The sequence below is a fragment of the Moschus berezovskii genome, chromosome 5 (genome assembly GCF_049115385.1).
Source record: "Moschus berezovskii isolate FMDL1 chromosome 5, NW_MosBer_1.0, whole genome shotgun sequence".
NCBI lineage: Eukaryota > Metazoa > Chordata > Mammalia > Artiodactyla > Moschidae > Moschus > Moschus berezovskii.
In genome coordinates, this window is record NC_142464.1 from 98,510,893 (window position 1) to 98,530,707 (window position 19,815).

The 19,815-nt window shown below is 38.6% G+C and overlaps 1 protein-coding gene across 4 annotated transcripts in view; it reads left to right on the forward strand.

The window, feature by feature from the left end:
- The window catches only part of MTHFD2L (methylenetetrahydrofolate dehydrogenase (NADP+ dependent) 2 like), a 149,655-nt gene that overhangs the window by 46,466 nt on the left and 83,374 nt on the right, over positions 1-19,815 (forward strand). For all 4 annotated transcript variants that reach the window (XR_016037456.1, XM_055434443.2, XM_055434444.2 and 1 more), the window contains exons 4-5: positions 3,483-3,635; positions 4,762-4,869. Coding sequence is in view for 3 of the 4 variants with exons in the window: in XM_055434443.2 (XP_055290418.2) it covers positions 3,483-3,635; positions 4,762-4,869 (261 nt within the window). In the remaining variant the exon portion in view is untranslated. The remainder of the gene's footprint in view (positions 1-3,482; positions 3,636-4,761; positions 4,870-19,815) is intronic.

Here is a 19,815-nt window from a genome sequence, read left to right on the forward strand (position 1 = left end):
TATTATTTTCATATACTGTAGATTACAAAACAAAAGTTACATCTTTCCTGGTAAAGGCTGTAGGTGAGATTTGATTTACTGCTGAGATCATGTAGAGTTACATAAAACTCCATGAATTTTTTTAAAATTTTTATGATCTTAACATTTTTTAATCTACTCACATAGGCTTTTCCCTTTAGATTAAATAATAACCACACTAAAAATTTGTTTTCATGTATTCTTTACATCATACCTTTTATATGTCCACATACCTGTCTTTTAAACAAAATTTAATTAAGACAGAATTGTTCAGAAATGATGATCTGAGTTAAAAGTTTAAGAAGCACATGAGAGAACAGGTTTGTAATAGCCAGTTTCTACTGCTTGTCCCAAATTTTCAGACACTTACATTTTTCCTGAGTATTTCAGCTATTGTGTGAGATGTATTATTCACTACAACGTGTAATTTTTAGTGAATAAAGCAGCACAGACCAGTAGATAGCTAAATTCAGTAAAGTTCAGACTTACTTGGTAAGAGGATGGCTCTCAAAATCTACGAAGAGCCTTTGTTGAATTCTTTCTATCATATATACATTTGTTGTTGTTGTTGTTTAGTTGCTAAGTTGTGTTTGACTCTGTGGCCCCATGGACTGTAGTCCACCAGGCTCCTCTGTCCAGGGGATTTCCCAGGCAAGAATACTGGAGTGAGTTACCATTTCCTTCTCCAGGGAATCTTCCCCACCCAAGGATCAAATCCATATCTCTTGTATTGGCAGGTGGATTCTTTACCACTGAGCCCCCAGGGAAGCCCCCATTCATACATTATTGGCCCATACATACTGTAGCCAATTTTGAACTTGGAAATAAACTAATTTAAGTCATAGCTCATAATGCGGAGTTCAATTACAGTTATTTCTTTTTTTATTTACAAAACTTTTGATTTTCTTGTAAGAAATATTCATGGCATGAAGCTTCTGCATGAGTAGGTATCTAGAAATGAATCATCTCCATCATCATCATCATCACCACCATCCAGATTTTAAAAGGAACCACTATTTTTGTCCTCAAATAGTAAATATTGTCCTCAAATATTTAATTCTAAAAAAAGTTTTGCTAGAACCCATATAATAATCTTCAATCTTCAGAGAAAACACATGGAGGCTTACTTTGCTAGGACATTATAGAATGAATACAATAATTGAAAGTGACAAACTGGTCATTGGAAAGAATTCCTGAGACCCAATTTCTATTTGAATATGAGTCATTGTGACTTTTACTTATATAAAGGATTTTGGCAGTCTAATAATGGCAAATTGGAGCTATTTGAAGTAGCTCCAATCTAAAATAGCTCCATCTAAAGGATGCTTTTGAACTGTGGTGTTGGAGAAGACTCTTGAGAGTCCTTTGTACTGCAAGGAGATCCAACCAGTCCATTCTAAAGGAGATCAATGGGTGTTCATTGGAAGGACTGATGCTAAAGCCGAAGCTCCAATACTTTGGCCACCTCATGCGACGAGTTGACTCACTGGAAAAGACTCTGATTCTAGGAAAGCTTGGGGGTGGGAGGAGAAGTGGACGACCGAGAATGAGATGGCTGGATGGCATCACTGACTCTGTGGACATGAGTTTGAGTGAACTCCGGGAGTTGGTGATGAACAGGGAGGCCTGGCGTGCTGTGATTCATGGGGTAGCGGAGAGTCGGACACGACTGAGCGACTGAACTGAACTGAACTGAAAGTAAGATGCAATAGTGTCCCTTTTAGAATACAAAAAATAAAAGACAAAGCATGGCTCTCTGAAAACAATGAGATCTTAGGCATTGATAATGTTTAAAAAATTATGTATAAGTGGCATTCATTGTATAATACATAAATAAACTTTATATAGAAACCTTTATTTTAGTATTTTAGGCATGTGGGTTAATTGTTGAGTTTAGGGTAACCTAAGCTGCTTGCCGGGAGAAATATCAATAACCTCAGATATGCAGATGACACCACCCTTATGGCAGAAAGTGAAGAGGAACTAAAAAGCCTCTTGGTGAAAGTGAAAGAGGAGAGTGAAAAGGTTGGCTTGAAGCTCAACATTCAGAAAACAAAGATCATCGCATCTGGTTCCATCACTTCATGGGAAATAGATGGGGAAACAGTGGAAACAGTGTCAGACTTTATTTTTTTGGGCTCCAGAATCACTTCGGATGCTGATTGAAGCCATGAAATTAAAAGATGCTTACTCCTTGGAAGGAAAATTATGACCAACCTAGATAGCATATTAAAAAGCAGAGACATTACTTTGCCAACCAAGGTCCGTCTAGTCAAGGCTATGGTTTTTCCTCTGGTCATGTATGGATGTGAGAGTTGGACTGTGAAGAAAGCTGATCGCCGAAGAATTGATGCTTTTGAACTGTGGTGCTGGAGAAGACTCTTGAGAGTCCCTTGGACTGCAAGGAGATCCAACCAGACCATTCTAAAGGAGATCAATCCTGGGTGTTTGTTGGAGGGACTGATGCTAAAGCTGAAACTCCAATACTTTGGCCACCTCATGTGACGAGTTGACTCACTGGAAAAGACTCTGATGCTGGGAGGGATTGGGGGTAGGAGGAGAAGGGGACGACCGAGAATGAGATGGCTGGATGGCATCACCGACTCTGTGGACATGAGTTTGAGTGAACTTGGGGAGTTGGTGATGGACAGGGAGGCCTGGCGTGCTGTGATTCTTGAGGTCGCAAATAGTTGGACACGACTGAGCCACTGAACTGAACTGAAGCTACACCATACAGAGTAATATTAACAGCCTACTTTTCAAAATAAGATGATTAATATCTCTTATCTCATTTAGTTAATTCATTACTCAAGTTATTTTCTTTTCCCTTCATAAAGAAAACCATAATAATATTTTGTATTTCAGTGTAATAATGCTTCAGGGAAATGATGTGTGTGTGTGTTTATGTGTTTTGTTTTTCTTTTATGTCATTTGGGAGGAAGCTAGGCATTAATGATGTTATGGCTATTTTTAACACTAATAGCTCTTTTAACCTATAATGCTAGCAATATTCAATAGAAGCTTATTCATGAAAATATTTTGTATAGGAAAAACATAGATTTAAATAAGCATACTTATGTGGCAAAGCTTTATCATCTGACCATTCCCAGATCTCATTGGTATTGTTTTATTTTACAGATTTTTCCTTTTTACCCGGCTAGTCACTTCTGGTTCTGTACCTGCATAAATTCTTACAGAAGTTAATTACAGCTATTTATACAGTTAATACAGTTATACAGTTAGTTAGCTGTATTAATGCAGCTGATTAATACAGTTAATTACAGCTATTAGTCAAGAGCACTTTGACTTAATATTTTCATGGCAAGAAAAGGAATAGAATAATGATTGTATATCTTAACTGAAGCTGAACCATAAGTGATCTGGCTGAAGTCCCTTGTATATAATTTTTCAGACTTCCAAATAAATAACAATTGTAAAATTAAATCAATTTCGTTTACTTCCAGACCATATGGATGAGCGGACAGTATGCAATGGAATAGCCCCTGAAAAAGATGTAGATGGATTTCATATTATTAACATTGGAAGACTGTGTCTCGATCAGCATTCCTTCATACCTGCCACTGCTAGTGCTGTTTGGGAAATTATCAGAAGAACAGGTTAGTCTGTCGGACATAGGTGCTAAGTGCCACATCAGCTTTTGTGCCTTGCCTTGATGGAAAGGGTGAAAGAAGATAAGCCATTAAACTTCAATCTACAGGAATAGATAAAGTTATAGAAATTGAAGAATAATCTGAAATAAGATATAAGAAGAACTGGTACCAGATTACAAGTAACTGCTGTTTCAGCTTTCAGGGAGTGCATTTTCCAAATAATAGATTTATCTCCCTACTTTAAAACTATAAACTTAAGGTATTTTGATATACATTTTTCAAAATGTGTTATGTTTTTCCTTACCTTTAAAAACAAAATGTGCTGAACATTTGAGCCATCTCTAATGACCTAGGTTTTCATTGTAGACACTTGCCCTTGAATTGTGCTCTAAATAAAATAATGCTCTCAAAGATCCTCGAGCAGGCAGGCGATGGTTCCCCTGCCTCCATCACTGTCACTTACACTTCTGGCAGCATCTCCTCATCCCAGTCTGTTCTTTTCTAACTGAGAAAGAGAACTTTCAAGGGAAAGCAGATCCTAGAATTATATTCATAGAATTTTAAAGTTATAAAACTTTAATTTTAATATTTTCATTTTACTTATGAAGAAACTATGCCCCAAAGAGGTTAAGTGTATGAAATCTGTAAGCTTTACCTTTCAGATCTTTCTAAAGCCGTACATTTAGTGCTTCTTTCCTATGAAGTAAACCACATAAATTTTATGAAAAATACTTTTTCCCCACTTCATTTTGTCCTAGATTTGCTCAAAGTTTGGTTGCCAGTTAATCGTGACATTGCTATACCTTGCCTGTTTTATGATTAATAGTTAATATATTTTAAGTCTTCATACTTCTACCTCTTCATGTGAATTTTAATGTTTAAAATAATTTAATGACAACTTGAAAATGTTTGTGGTTTTATTTAATGAGGATACAATGAGAGGGAAAGTGATAAAACCAAAAAGTATTAAAAGAAATGTTTTAAAATAATGAATGTTGGAACATTATAGACAACTCACAAAATAATTAAAATTTAATTAGAGGTTTTTAAAGAATATTTCAGTTGGCTGTTCAGATGATTACTTTGCTTCTTGTTGTTTATTCTTCATTTAAATCAAACTCTGTGTTTTAAGGAATTGAAACATTTGGAAAAAATGTTGTTGTGGCTGGAAGATCCAAGAATGTAGGGATGCCCATTGCCATGCTCTTACACACAGATGGAGAACACGAACGGCCAGGAGGTAGGTGCCACTTGGAGATTCTATGCACTCTCATTAATACAGTCTTCTTACTTCCTATGGGCTTCCCTGGTGGCTCAAGGTTAAAGCGTCTGCCCGCAATGCGGGAGACCTGGGTTCGATTCCTGGGGCGGGAAGATCCCCTGGAGAAGGAAATGGAAACCCACTGCAGTATTCTTGCCTGGAGAATCCCATGGACGGAGGAGCCTGGTGGGCTACAGTCCACGGGGTCGCAAAGAGTCGGACATGACTGAGTGACTTCACTTTCACTTTCTTTTCTTACTTCCTAAGCTCTTCAAATAAAAATGTGTTTGGAAATGTGATTTAGCATATTTGTGGGCTTAATGCAGTAAAGGTTTCCCTTATTCTTCACCTAATGACATGTGTGCACGCGTGCTCAGTTGATCAGTCATATCTGATTCTTTGCGACCCCATGGACTGTAGCCTGCTGGGCTCCTCTGTCCATGGAATTTTCCAGGCAAGAATACTAGAATGGGTTGCCACTTCCTACTCCAACTAATGACATGAGTGCCTTGATAATGTATAAAAGAATTGCTAGAAATATGTGGTCCCTTTGTTCCTATTTTTTTCTTTTGGCTCTATGTGCTTCCTTCATATCCGTAAACATATAGAGATTATGGAGAATCATATGGAGATTCCTTTAAAAACGAGGAATAAAACTACTATGTGACCCAGCAATCCCACTCCTGAGCATATAGTCTGAGAAAACCACAATTAGAAAAGACACATATACCCCAATGTTCATTGCAACACTATTTACAATAGCTCTGACATGGAAGCAACCTAGATATCTATCCACAGATGAATGGATAAAGAAGTTATGGTACATATATACAATGGAATATTACTAAACATAAAAAAGAATGCATTTAGTCAGTTCTAGTGAAGTGGATAAACCTAGGGCCGTTATGTAGCGTTAAGTCAGAAAGAGAAAAACACATATGAGACATTAACACATATACATGGAATCTAGAAAAACAGTACTAATGAACCTATTGGCAGGGCGGGAATATAGATGCAGATGTAGAGGACACTTGTGGACACAGCAGGGGAAGGAAAGAGTAGGACAAATTGAGAGAACAACATTGCAATATATACACCACATGTGTGAAATAATCAGTGGGAAGTTGCTGTACAGGGAGCTCACCTTGTGCTCTGTGACGACCTAGAGGGGTGAGATGGGGATGGGTGACAGAGAGGCTCAAGAAGGAGGAAATGTATGTATATTTATGGTTGGTTCACATTGTTGTTCAGTAGATACCAACACAACATTGTAAAGCAATTATCCTCCAATTAAAAATAAAAAATTAAAATATTTTAAAAAGAAAGGTGGAAAGGCTAGATACATACTAGATGCATAAATATCACATGCTGATAGATACCTGTATACCCATGTACACCATCTCACTAAAACACACCACCAATGCATGGATATAAGATCTTTTTTTACCATTATTACCTTGGTGAATTCCAGTTTCCTGTTCTAACATTTTCAAATACAGTTGACTCTTGAACAGCACAGGTTTGCACTACACAAGTCCATTTATATTTTTTCACTAAACATTTACATACTACAGTACTGTGCAATCTGTGGTTAGTTGAATCAGTGAATATGGAACCATGAATACAGTGGCTGACTATGAAGTTATAGGTGGATTCTCAACTGCACAGAGGGTGGGTGTTCTAAACCTCCACATTGTTCAAGGGTCAACTATAGTAATTTTATGACCTTGGTTGACATAATGCATGTGAAATATTTTTTTAAACCATGAAGCCCAATGGAAAAACAAGCCAAATGATAACATATCAATTATGCAAAGTGATGAATTATGAGAGTTAAATATTGTTTTTCCTTCCTGGGATTACGGACTTAAATATTACCAGATCAAAATGTGTATGAGGGTCAAAGTTATCTTGGGCTTGATAGTGACTCAAAGTAACTTTAAAAAGCCTGAGTTTTGGGCTTCCCCAGTGGTCCAGTGGTTAAGGATTCGCCTGCCAATGCAGGGGACATGGGTTCGATCCCTGGTTTAGGAAGATTCCACGTACCCCAGAGCAACTAAACCGGTGCCCGACAATTACTGAGCCTGCGTGCCTAGAGCCTGTGCTGTGCAAAAAGAAAAGCCACTGCAATGAGAAGCCTGTGCACCACAGCAAAGAGTAGCCCCTGCTTACCGCAACTAGAGCAAGCCTGTGCAGCAAGGAAGACCCAGCACAGCCAAAAGTTAATTAATTATTTTAGAAGTCTTAGTTTGGAAGAGCTGTTCAAAAGACCAAATCTGGTAGTAAGAACTTTGTAGATGGCAGCCTACAAAGAGATGTAGTGTAGATGTATCTCTAGCTTAATTCTTCACTTCTCACATAGTCTGTTAGTGCTCATCTATGTGTCTCTTAGGATGTAATAACGATATCAATGCATATTTGCCTTTATTTAATAGTTTCTGTTAAGCAAGGTAAAATAACCAGAAAGATTTACCTAAGTATACCGTTTTTGTTGAAAGATTTTGACCAAGAGTCACTCAGCAGGTTTTTCTTCATTTTCAACATATTGTTATCTTATTTCATCAGTAACATATCAAGCAACATTATGCAACTTCATTATTTGCACAGCACTTTCTCAAGAACTATCCTATTTTGTTCTCAATAATTCTGGAATATAATCATGTTCACGTTTTGCAGCTAAAGGAAATGAGCTTTAGAAACTTCAGTAACTTACCCAAGGCCATTCAAGGAAACGGTGTACAGAGCTGGGTGCTGGGTGCTGACTGTCTGGTTAGGAGGATAGTTTTGAAGTCAGACCCCTCTCCCACCAAGCTCTGTATCTTTGGACAAGTCATTTAATCTGTGTAAGCCTCCACTTCCCTCATTTGTATCTTTTCTGCTGGGTTATCGTAAAAACTGAATTAGATTTGAATGTGAAGCACTACTCACAGTGCCTGAGACAATAAGTTAAGTAAGCCCTTGGTACATGTGAACCACGGCTATTACCATTATTTCTATTATTATGCTTAAGGCAATAGTCTATGGCCATACAGATGAAAAAGTTTAGAGTAACATAATCCAGGGTTAATGATGAATTTTTAACCATCATTTGAAATTTTATTTTCTTTTTGTGGTGGGTTTTCTGTTTGCTTTTATTTGGATGAAATCTAATCTTTGTTGTAATAATTTGCATAAATGTAGAATTTATAAAGTTTATAAACTATTAGAAATATGACTTATAATATTCCAAATTATACTTTATATTATTAACATATTGTATGCTAATTTCTTGATAAATTTCAGTTTTGAATTATGTCTATAAAATACCTAGTCTAAGAAAGTCAATTTCCCTCCTCTTTATGTAATTTAAAAGTAGATTTTCATATGTCATAAAACACATTAACTTTGTAAATATTCTGTACTTTGTTTTGCAAGATATGCTCACTTAAATGCATGTTAAATATTGAATAAAAGCAGAATTATATATAGTACTGGTTACTTACATGCCAGGTGGTTAAATTTGCATTTATTATAGTGGCACTTAGGTGCCATTTATAATTATAGTATCTGAAAGGTAATATATTGTAACTGATATTGGTCAATTCACAACATGGGTGGTGTTTCATCTCATGCACATTTAATAGGAATATGGTGACATACATGATTAGTATAATGAATTGTTGAGAGCTGCTCACTGAAAACCTGGAATCTGTGGGAGAGATAAAATTTAAATGTCCATGTCTGTTAGAGCAGTGATTATGTGGAGTGGCTGCATGTGCATTGTTAGCTAGTAGAGATAATGAAGGAGGACCAACTGGGCGAAACCCTATCGATAGACCTTGTTCTGATGACACTCACAGTGTTGAGCATCAGCTCACGCTGTATTTCTTTGCCAGAAAAGATTCAAAGCCCTAATGATTCATTTGTGTTTTAAAGCCAAAGATAATCACACTAGAAGACATATGGCAAGGTTGTGGTACTATTGCAGTGGCATTAGTGCTGGGACTTTTTAAAAGAGCATTATGAAAGATTTTGCTTAGAGTCCTATGGACCCAGGGATAGTCTTGATTTCGTTTGTGCAATATGCATTCAGTACATATTCTCATTGAAATACTAGGGTGGGGGTGGTAGAGTGTTGAAAAAGACTTGGGTAGCACTAGTGGTGAAGAACCTGTGCCCGTGAAGGAGACATAAGAAACCTGGGTTTGATCCCTGGATTGGGAAGATCCCCTGGAGAAGAGAATGGCTACCACTCTAGTATTCTTGCCTGGAGAATCCCATGGACAGAGGAGCCTGGAGGGCTGCAGTCCATAGGCTGGCAAAGAGTTGAACACTGCTGAAGCAACTGAGCACGCACACCCCTGTCTCCAGAAGATGAGAGATTGCATCTTCAGGACACCATGTTTTCTTAAAGCTCAGTGTCCTCATTTATATTCAGCTTTTGCACTCAAGCTGTCCATCTGCTGCAACTTCTATATATCAGGTACATTTTTTTTTTTATTCAAGGGACATCCTATATAAATGGAAAAAGCTCAAGATATTTTGTCAGTGGAATGCCTTGCCTTTGTGAAAATTGGCTCCGGTTGTGAAAAATGAACATTTTTGCAACCATGGAAGCATTATCTCTCACCTACAGGAAGGGCCTTCAGGTGGTAATACAGGAGTGGATGTTCCAGGCAGTGCAATGTGATATGAGTGCTATGTGTGATTAAGCTCAGCCCGGTGCTAGGTTGGGCCAGGTGCCCTCCAGTATCAAAGAGAGGAGCCAAAACGAAATGCCTGGGAGAGGAGTCACGCAAAGCAATCACAAAGCCTCAGTCACGAGACTGAGATTCTTGGTCTTGTTGCCAGGGGAGTGAGGTGGACTTTTGCTGCCTCTGTGGAATGAACCATTGTCAAACTGGGGCAGGGGGACACCAGGCATATAGTCTATTCCTCCCATCCCACTGTTCCTAAGGTAGAAGTACTCACGGTAAGATATTGGGGATATTATGTCTTGTGATGCCTCTGTGTTGAGTTGACTTCACTGAATTATAGCTTTGAGTTTGTTTAGTGGAAAGCAATAGCAAAGAACAAATGCTTGTTGCAGTCTCATTTTCTGTGTTGAATAGTAGGAGCACTGTTTCATTTTCAGAGTATCTGAAATTTAGCCAGCTAGTATCTGGAAAGCACTGTACTTGGAAAAATACCACATATCCACACATCAGACAGCTGGAACTATTAGTTACACGGTTGAAACTAATACTAAACACTATATAAAAAAATAAAATGAAGTTCAAATTCTTTTCTTTCCCTTTCATTTTTTCTCTTTCATCCTGACCTCAGAACACCAGGCATTTGTTTAACTGGCAGCACAAAGCGTCCCTTTTCTAATGTCTATAAGCCCAATAGTTCAAAGCATGACTTGTAAGGATGTTGTGTTCTGCTCCACTAGCATTTTCAGCCATTTCTCCCATCAAGAAGCTTCATAGAACTACATATTATTCCCCAAACACATCACCTCTTCCAAGCCGCCTTTCCATTACATACCCTTTTCCCTGTGCAGGAAATGCTTCTCATCCCTCACCTGCTTTCCTCTCACCTCCTGCCTGTCTTTCATGATGTGCACCAAATCTAACTCTTAAATATTATCTATGCTGCCATCACAATACTAATTCTGTTATGTCTTGATTGTCTACCTATTCCCCTTTTCTACACATGCATAGTAAACATGAGCTGCTTAATGACAAATATTTTGTCTTGGGCTTTTTCTATCTCTGAAATTTAGTACTGAGATTGGCATGTAATAATGCAACTAGTTAGTGAATCAATAACTGTTTATTAGTGTCTCCTATTAGCACCGAAGAATTGATGCTTTTGAATTGTGATGCTGGAGAAGATTCTCTAGAGTCCCTTGGACTGCAAGGAGATCAAACCAGTCAATCCTAAAGGAAATCAACCCTGAATCCTCATTGGAAGGACTGATGCTGAAGCCAAAGCTCCGATACTTTGGCCACCTGATGCTTTTGCATCATTAGAAAAGATGCAACTCTTTTTAAAGAACTCTATGGACATGAGTTTGGGTGAACTCCGGGAGTTGGTGATGGACAGGGAGGCCTGGCGTGCTGTGATTCATGGGTTCGCAGAGAGTCGGACATGACTGAGCGACTGAATTGAACTGAATGCTAGGAAAGATTGAAGGCAAAAGAAGAAGGCAGCAGAGGAAGAAGTGGTTAGATAGCATCACTGACTCAATGGACATGAGCTTGATCAAACTCCGAGAGATAGTGAAGGACAGGGGAGCATGGCATGCTGGAGTCCACAAGATCCCAAACAGTCAAAAACAGTGACTGAACAACAACATGAGCCTGTATTATAGAAACTAAGATTGCAGGCTAGGGATTTAAAATAAATATTGCTATTTATTGAGGGGAAAACTATCCCCTGTATAGTGAGGAGGAGGGAGAGAAGTAGCTAGGTGCTTACTACGCACTAACTCCTTCATATTTTAACATTATAAACATTTATATATAAGCATAACTTATGACACGCCTTCCCTCAAGAATCAGATCATAGGAGAGGAGAATGCCTCGTGACCATCAGGAGGAGCCCTAAGTGTACTGGGAAGAGAAGGGAGTCGTTAACGACCACATTAATTGAAAGAGGTCACAGCATTTTTCCAGTAAAACATTTAAAATTTATCATTTTGTTTAGACTTTTTTTTTTTTCTCTCATGCTGCTGACATGTAATACTGCCTTCTTACAGAGGGGTTGATTTCTTTCTCACTAAGTATGTGCAATATGACGGTGAATAAATCATATTCTTGAGCTCACAGTTCAGTAGGAAAGACAATCACTAAACAATCAGGTAATAATGATTTATCATAATTGCGCAAAGTGCTGCAAAAGAGAGGAGCTTTCTATAATAAAAGCTTAAGGAATGGATGATTTCTAACTATAGTTCTGCATGAAGGTTATGCCTATTTACGTCTATCTTCTGTTACTATTGCAATGGAATGTTTAGTCTACCTTCTGTCACTACTCTTCATTTCAGGCTAAAAAAATCCCACCTCAGGGACAAAAACAAAAATATATACTACTTAAAGGTATTACAAATTTCTAAAATATCTAGAGGAAAAGTTTCATTCCATAGAAAATAAGTAATTCATGCCATAATGGTAAATGATGATTTGATGATTTTTTTAAAAAAATCAAGTCAATGCCATGCCATTATTATAAAATAAGAACATCAGATAGAACTTCCTCAAACAGGCCTTTCTGAAAATCTCTCCTACGCCCTCACACACAACTTTATAGACATACTAAAGAACTTTTCCTTTACCAACTCTGTGGACATGAGTTTGAGTGAACTCCGGGAGTTGGTGATGGACAGGGAGGCCTGGAGTGCTGTGATTCATGGGGTTGCGGAGAGTCGGACACGACTGAGCGACTGAACTGAACTGAATTATAATTTATTTGTGTCATTATTGATTAATGTTATTCATACTTACTGGACTGGTAACTCCACAAGAGCAAAAACCAGATTTCTTTATCTTCCCATTTTATTTCCAGAATCTATTAATAGCACAATATTTCTCCAAAAATTCTTTGTTCAATAAATGAATGAAAAGATCACTTTATTTGTAGACCATGAGTATCACAAAGGTTTTAACACAGCTTTTCATAAACTGTAGTCTTAGAAGCCCTGATGTACTACAAGATTTTAAATGGTTCTGAGGCTAACCATGAAAGGCCAAAAAGTGGGCAATGGCCCAATTCCTGGAAATCCCTGCTCCTTCCCCCAAAATAATCAGGGAATAACTGAAATAATAGGGGAATAATTAGAATAATAGTTGAAATAATAATGAGTTGGAATAATCTTCCCCATCATTTGCCTATGAAATTACTCAGCCCATAAAAACTTGCCACCCCATATTTTGGGGGCTCTTACCTTTGGAGATGGCCCACACTCTGTCTATGGAGTGTGTTTCTTTCTAAATAAATCCATTTCTTACCTAAAGAAAAAAAAAAGTATTTTAAATGGGTTTGCAGGAGACCTGGTTTCAATCCCTGGATTGGGAAGACCCCTGGAAACCCACTCCAGTATTCTTGCCTGGAGAATTCCTTGGACTGAGGAGCCTGGCAGGCTACAGTCCATGGTGTCACAAAGAGTCAGACACAACTGAGCAACAGACACTGGTTGCTGGTTAATTATTTTTTGAAGGGACAAAAATTAGTCAAATAAGTCTGGGAAATCTGGGTTAAACAAAATCAAACATATATCTTGACTGTGAATATAGTCATATAATATAGCCTTTAATAGTGAGCATTGTGAAACTCTGAGAGAGTAAAGGTCTTTGGTATTTGACCCTGGAAGTTGTTTTTTCTGTCTAAAACAATATAAATCTATATATGTATATTTATATACATCCTGGAATGCGAAGTCAAGTGGGCCTGAGGAAACATCACTACAAACAAAGCTAGTGGAGGTGATAGAATTCCAGTTTAGCTACTTCAAATCCTAAAAGATGATGCTGTGAAAGTGCTGCACTCAATATGCCAGCAAATTTGGAAAACTCAGCAGTGGCCACAGGACTGGAAAAGGTTAGTTTCATTCCAATCCCAAAGAAAGGTAATGCCAAAGAATGCTCAAACTACTGCACAATTGCACTCATCTCACATACTAGCAAAATAATGCTCAAAATTCTCCAAGCCAGGCTTCACCAGTATGTGAACCGTGAACTTCCAGATGTTAAAACTGCATTTAGAAAAGGCAGAGGAACCAGAGATCAAATTGCCAACATCTGCTGGATCATGGAAAAAGCAAAAGAGTTCCAGAAAAACATCTACTTCTGCTTTACTGACTATGCCGAAGCCTTTGACTGTGTGGATCAGAATAAACTGTGGAAAATTCTTCAGGAGATGGGAATACCAGACCACCTGACCTGCCTCCTGGGAAATCTGTATGCAGGTCAGGAAGCAACAGTTACAATTAGACATGAGCAACAGGCTGGTTCCAAATCGGGAGAGGAGAATGTCAGGGCTGTATATTGTCACCCTGCTTAACTTAAATGGAGAGTACATCATGGGAAATGCTGGGCTACTGTATGAAGTACAAGCTGGAATCAAGATTGCCTGGAGAAATATCAATAACCTCAGGTATGCAGATGACACCACCCTTATGGCAGAAAGCAAAGAAGAGCTAAAAAGCCTCTTGATGAACATGAAAGAGGAGAGTGAAAAAGTTGGCTTAAAGCTCAACATTCAGAAAACTAAGATCATGGCATCCAGTCCAATCACTTAATGACAAATAGATGGGGAAACAATGAAAACAGTGAGAGACTTTATTTTAGGGGGCTCAAAATCACTGCAGATGGTGACTGCAGCCATTAAATTAAAAGATGCTTGCTCCTTGGAAGAAAAGCTATGATCAACCTAGACAGGATATTAAAAAACAAAGACATTACTTTGCCAACAAAGGTCCGTCTAGTCAAAGTTAGGGTTTTTCTAGTAGTCATGTATGGATGTGAGAGTTGGACTATAAAGAAAGCTGAGCACCGAATAATTGATACTTTTGAACTGTGGTGTTGGAGAAGACTCTTGAGAGTCCCTTGGACTGCAAGGAGATCCAACTAGTCTATTCTCAAGGAGATCAGTACAGAATATTCATCAGAAGGACTGATGTTGAAGCTTAAACTCAAATACTTTGGCCACCTAATGTGAAGAACTGAGTCACTCGAAAAGACCCTGGTGCTGGGAAAGATTGAAGGCGGGAGCAGAAGGGGACGACAGAGGATGAGATGGTTGGATGGCATCCATCACTGACTTAATGGACATGAATTTGAGTAAGCTCTAGGAGTTGGTGATAGGGAGGCCTGGCGTGCTGCAGTCCATAGGGTCGCAAAGAGTTGGACAGGACTGAGTGACTGAACTGAACTGAACTGAGTGTATATTTATAGTTGCCATATTTGTATCTATATATTTGCTGTATATGTACTTATATACCCCAGAGATCTAGCCTTTTTCCACACAGAGGATGAATAGGGCAATAAGCAGGATGTCGTTTTTCAAGATGTCTGCATTTTTCATTCTCAATTTTAGGACCTTGAGAAAACTTATTTAGCATCAGTTTGTGGTCTTTTAAGGCTTTCCTGGTAGCTCAGATGGTGAAGTATCTGCCTGCCAGGCAGGACACGCGAGTTCGATCCCTAGGTTGTGGTGAGCCCCTGGAGAAGGATATGGCAATTCACTCCAATATTCTTGCCTAGAGCATTCCATGGACAGAGGGGCCTTGGCAGGCTACAGTCTTTGGGGTCACAAAGATTTGGACACGACTGAGTGACTAACACTATGCCCTTATAAGCAAGTTTGCAAAAGCAGACAGTGTAGTAAGATTCCTCAGTTTATTTTCATCTGTTAATCTTGGAAGAAAGAAAATAAATGCAAAACTTATACAAAGCTTTAAAAAATAAACCTCATACACACATCTCCCAGTCAAAACAACTAGAAAACAAAGGTAACACTTTGGCTCCTGCTGACACTTAGCCTTTGTCCCATGACTGAGTTGGCTACCTCATTTTGGCTAGGGTTTGTTTTCTTTTCTTTTTTTTTTTCAATATAGCTTAAAATCTGTTTCACAGTCAGGAATACTACCATCAGTCCTGACCTGGCAGCTTGGTAACATGAGGAATTTGGTCACCTGGGGAATTGATTCATGTGGATGATTTAACAAATTTTATCCCTATTAATAGGAAAATAAGCCTAAAAATATGACTCCAAAGCCAATATTTTCATTTATAGCTGGCAACTTGCTCTCTCCATAGTTGCAATCTTGACAGGTAAAGTTGGACTCCTGGAGCAGGAGAGCCTAGTGTTACAGAGACTACGTGCTCTGATAATATTGCCGGAATGCACCCTGTGTTCCTGTATTTCCCTGAAACTCAGTGTTCAGTTCATATTAGCTATTATAGTGTACTTGCTCTAAAAAGTATTTAAAGTGGTCCACAATAATATGCAAAGCACAATGCAAATGAGAAATAGTTAAGGAAAAGGAGAAATAAGACCTGAAACTAAAATGGAGTTATGAATAAAGCTACTATTAAAAATAGGCCTATCATTAAATCTTCATGGATATTTTCCCTTGCCAAGCACACTGAGGTTTATATACTGTCACTAAATATATGTTTGGTGAGTTTAACTGGATCTGAACTGCACTTTCTGTATTAGGGTCAGTAATTTCATTCTGTGAGCTTTTTAGAAGGAAAACAAAATGACTAGTTACCCAATTAAGTGTCTTTAGGATTAAAAATAAACACATGCTCAGAATAAATTAAACATTTTCTGCATTTTCTGATATTGAAACCAAAAAGTGATTTCTCCTAAATTCCTTATAAGCAGGTAACTGTTAATGGACTGAGTAATATTCATAGTGCTTTTTAATTTAATGGAACGGTCATATTTTATAGAGTTATTTCTTTCATTGTTTAGCACAGGTCAAAGCTACCACTGGCATGTATTTCCCTGATTTCACTCATACATTTCTTCTGATTCTCATTTCTGAGTCATTGTCTTCTTCCCAACTTCTAAACCAGTGTTCTCAACCTTTGCTGTCCACTAGTATCATCCAAGGGCTTTTAAAAATGTAGCCACCTGAACCCAATGCAGAACAATCATATCTGAATATCAGCATTTTTTATAAAGCTTTATAAAAGAATCTAACACCATGATAGCAAATGAGGATGAAGCTCAAAACATTGGAATGAGTCCAGGACTTCAGTTCTATTCCAGAGTCATTCCGTAGGCATTTTTTCCCTAGCCTCATAGCTTCATTTATTAAATTTTTTAAATCAATTTTTATTAGAGTATAGTTGCTTTACAATGTTGTGTTAGTTTCTGCTGTACAGCAAAGTGGATCAGCTATATGGTTACATGTATCCCCTCTCTTTTGGATTCCTTCCCACTTAGGTTAACACAGAGCCTTGGGTAAAGTTTCTTGTGCCATCCAGTAGGTTCTCATTAGTTATATATTTTATAGATATTATCAATAGTACATATATATGTCAACCTCCCAATCTCCCAATTCATCCCACCCTCCCCCTTCTTTGGCGTCCATGTTTGTTCTCTACATCTGTGTCTTTATTTATACTTTGCAAATGAGCTCATCTATAAGGGGTGGGAGGAGACGGGGACGACAGAGAATGAGATAGCTGGATGGCATCACCGACTCGATGGACATGAGTTTGAGTGAACTCCGGGAGTTGGTGATGGACAGGGAGGCCTGGTGTGCTGTGATTCATGGGGTCACAAAGAGTCGGACACGACTGAGTGACTGAACTGAACTGACCTGAACTGATACCATTTTTCTAGATTGCACATATATGCGTTAATATATGATGTTTGTTTTGCTTTTTTCTGACTTATTTCACTCTGTGAGACAGCCTCTAGGTCCATCCATGTCTCTGCAAATACCATCCCCATAGCTTTAAATCCACCTATGCTCTACAGCCATGTAACCACTGTCCACTGGACAACTCCACTTGGATGGTCCACAGGGATCTCAAAATTACCAAATACAAACCTTCACTCTGAATTTTACTCCCCATAGTCCTCATCATCTTAGAAAATGTCACCGTCGATTCCCCTAGTTGCTCAGGCCATCCTTGACTCCTCTCTCTCACACTCCCCATCTTATCCATTAGCAATCTGTGCAAAACATACCTATGATCTCATCACATTCACTAGTAAGACCCTAGGACAGTAAGCCATTATCTCACACTATAAAATGTACACATTGTATAAAATTTACATCTGCCTTTGTCCCATCTCCCACATCCAGTCTGTTTTCCAAGTGGTGTGTCTCAGTCATTGGTGGCTTCCTGTAATACTCACAGCAACAAAATGACAGAATAGAAGCCAAATCCCTTGCTGTCATATGCAAGATATTACACGATCCCACCTGTGTCTCCTTACTCATTTCCTACCACTTACCTTCCTCACTACCCTCCAGCCACACCTGCCTTTTACTTTCCTAGAACATGCTGTGCATGCTCATGTGTCAGATATTTGCTCTTGGCTTTCCTTTTGCCTAGAATGCTCTTTTTTGTAGTCATTTGCATAATTTATTTCCTCACTCCTGGTTTCTGTTCAGATGTTATCTCCGTGGGAGACCTGGGTTCGATCCCTGAGTTGGGAAGATCCCCTGGAGAAGGGAAAGGTTACCCACTCCAGTATTCTGGCCTAGAGAGTTCCATGGACTGTATGGTCCATGGGCTTGCAAAGCGACTTTCACTTCATTTTACCATTCTTAGCTTACTCACTACCCTCCAGCCACACCTGCCTTTTGCTTTCCTAGAACATGTCATGCATGCTCATGTGTCAGATCTTTGCTCTTGGCTTTCCTTTTGCCTACAATGCTCGGTTTTGTAGTTATTTACATAATTTATTTCCTCACTACTTGTGGTTTCTGTTCAAATGTTATTTCCACAGGCTGTCCCTGACCACCTTATCAAAATAGCACCTATCCTGTTGCTCTTTATTCACTTATTCTGCGCTTTTTAACTCATAGCATTTATTCATATGTAAATTTTTATCATAGATTTATTTGCTCATTTATGTATTATCTTTGTTGGATGATGAATCCATGAGTTAAATTCGGTAATTTTTGGCTGAAACCAGGGGCAGATTTTTTAATTATCTCGAACACTAGGTGGTTATGATTCAGTAAGTCTTTCCTAATACTCTTTCTCACAAAAGAAATTGGAGATAGACATAAAAGGAGTGAGATTGAAATGGTATTTGACTAAATGTGAAACCATATTCCTTAGTTTGCATCCACCTAGCAACCCAAAGTGTTTGGAAGATAACTGACAGACTGATAAACAGCGAATCAAACCAGCCTGGTCTTGACCAGATGCCAGGTTAAAGTCTGGCCCGTTTTAAATATGAAAAGAAGGCTTAGATCTGAGTGCTCTGTAACTACATCTCAAGTTATTTAAATAAAGAAAAAGCAGCTGAAATTGAAACAGAAAACTTATAGTAAATGGAATTCAGGAGCCAAGAGAGTACAGTATTATTTTAAGATCTGGGAAAATTGTTGTTGTTGTTTAGTCACTAAGACATGTCCAACTCTTTGTGACCCATGATTGCAGCGCGCCAGGCTTCCCTGTCCTTTACCATCTCCCAAAACCTGCCCTTGAGTTGGTGATCTTATCTAACCATCTCATCTTCTGTCCTCCCCTTCTCCTCCTGCCTTCAATCTTTCCCAGCATCAGGGTCTTTTCCAATGAGTCAGCTCTTCACATCAGGTGACCAAAGTATTAGAGCTTCAGCTTCAGCATCCAATGAATATTCAGGATTCATTTCCTTTAGGATTGACTGTTTTGATCTCCTTGCTTCCCACTTGGAAAAAATGGCTACAGATTATTTTACAAGAAGATCCCCTGGAGGAGGAAATGGCAACCCACTCCAGTATTCCTCCCTGGAAAATGCCATCGACAGAGGAGCCTGGTAGGGCCACAATCCATGGGGTCATGAAGAGTTAGAGACAGTAGGTCAACTGAGTATACGCAAAAATTGAAGCCTAAACTGTCTTTTTTTGTGTTAGAGGCACATAATATTTTCCGTCAGATGTGCTCTCATCAGTACTACCAGTGTGTTCTGGGTGGGATTTGAAGGCAGACTTTATGCCTAAGGAAAAAGAAGTGTCATCGAGATCCCTCCCTGGCCTCCCCAGTATCAGCATGATAATCCCAGAAAGGCTATTCTGCTGACCAAAGTGAAAACACAGTGTGTGATTCTACTGCTCTGAGCTCCTTCCCTTTCTGTCCCATGTGGAGGCTGTGCAGTGAAGTGACTAGGAGCTTGGCCTCAAGAGCTGGACTAAATGAGTTTGAATTCTGGCTCTTACATAGATTTATGACCTTGGTTGGACAAATTATGGGCTCTTTGTGTTTTCTCACTTTTCTCATT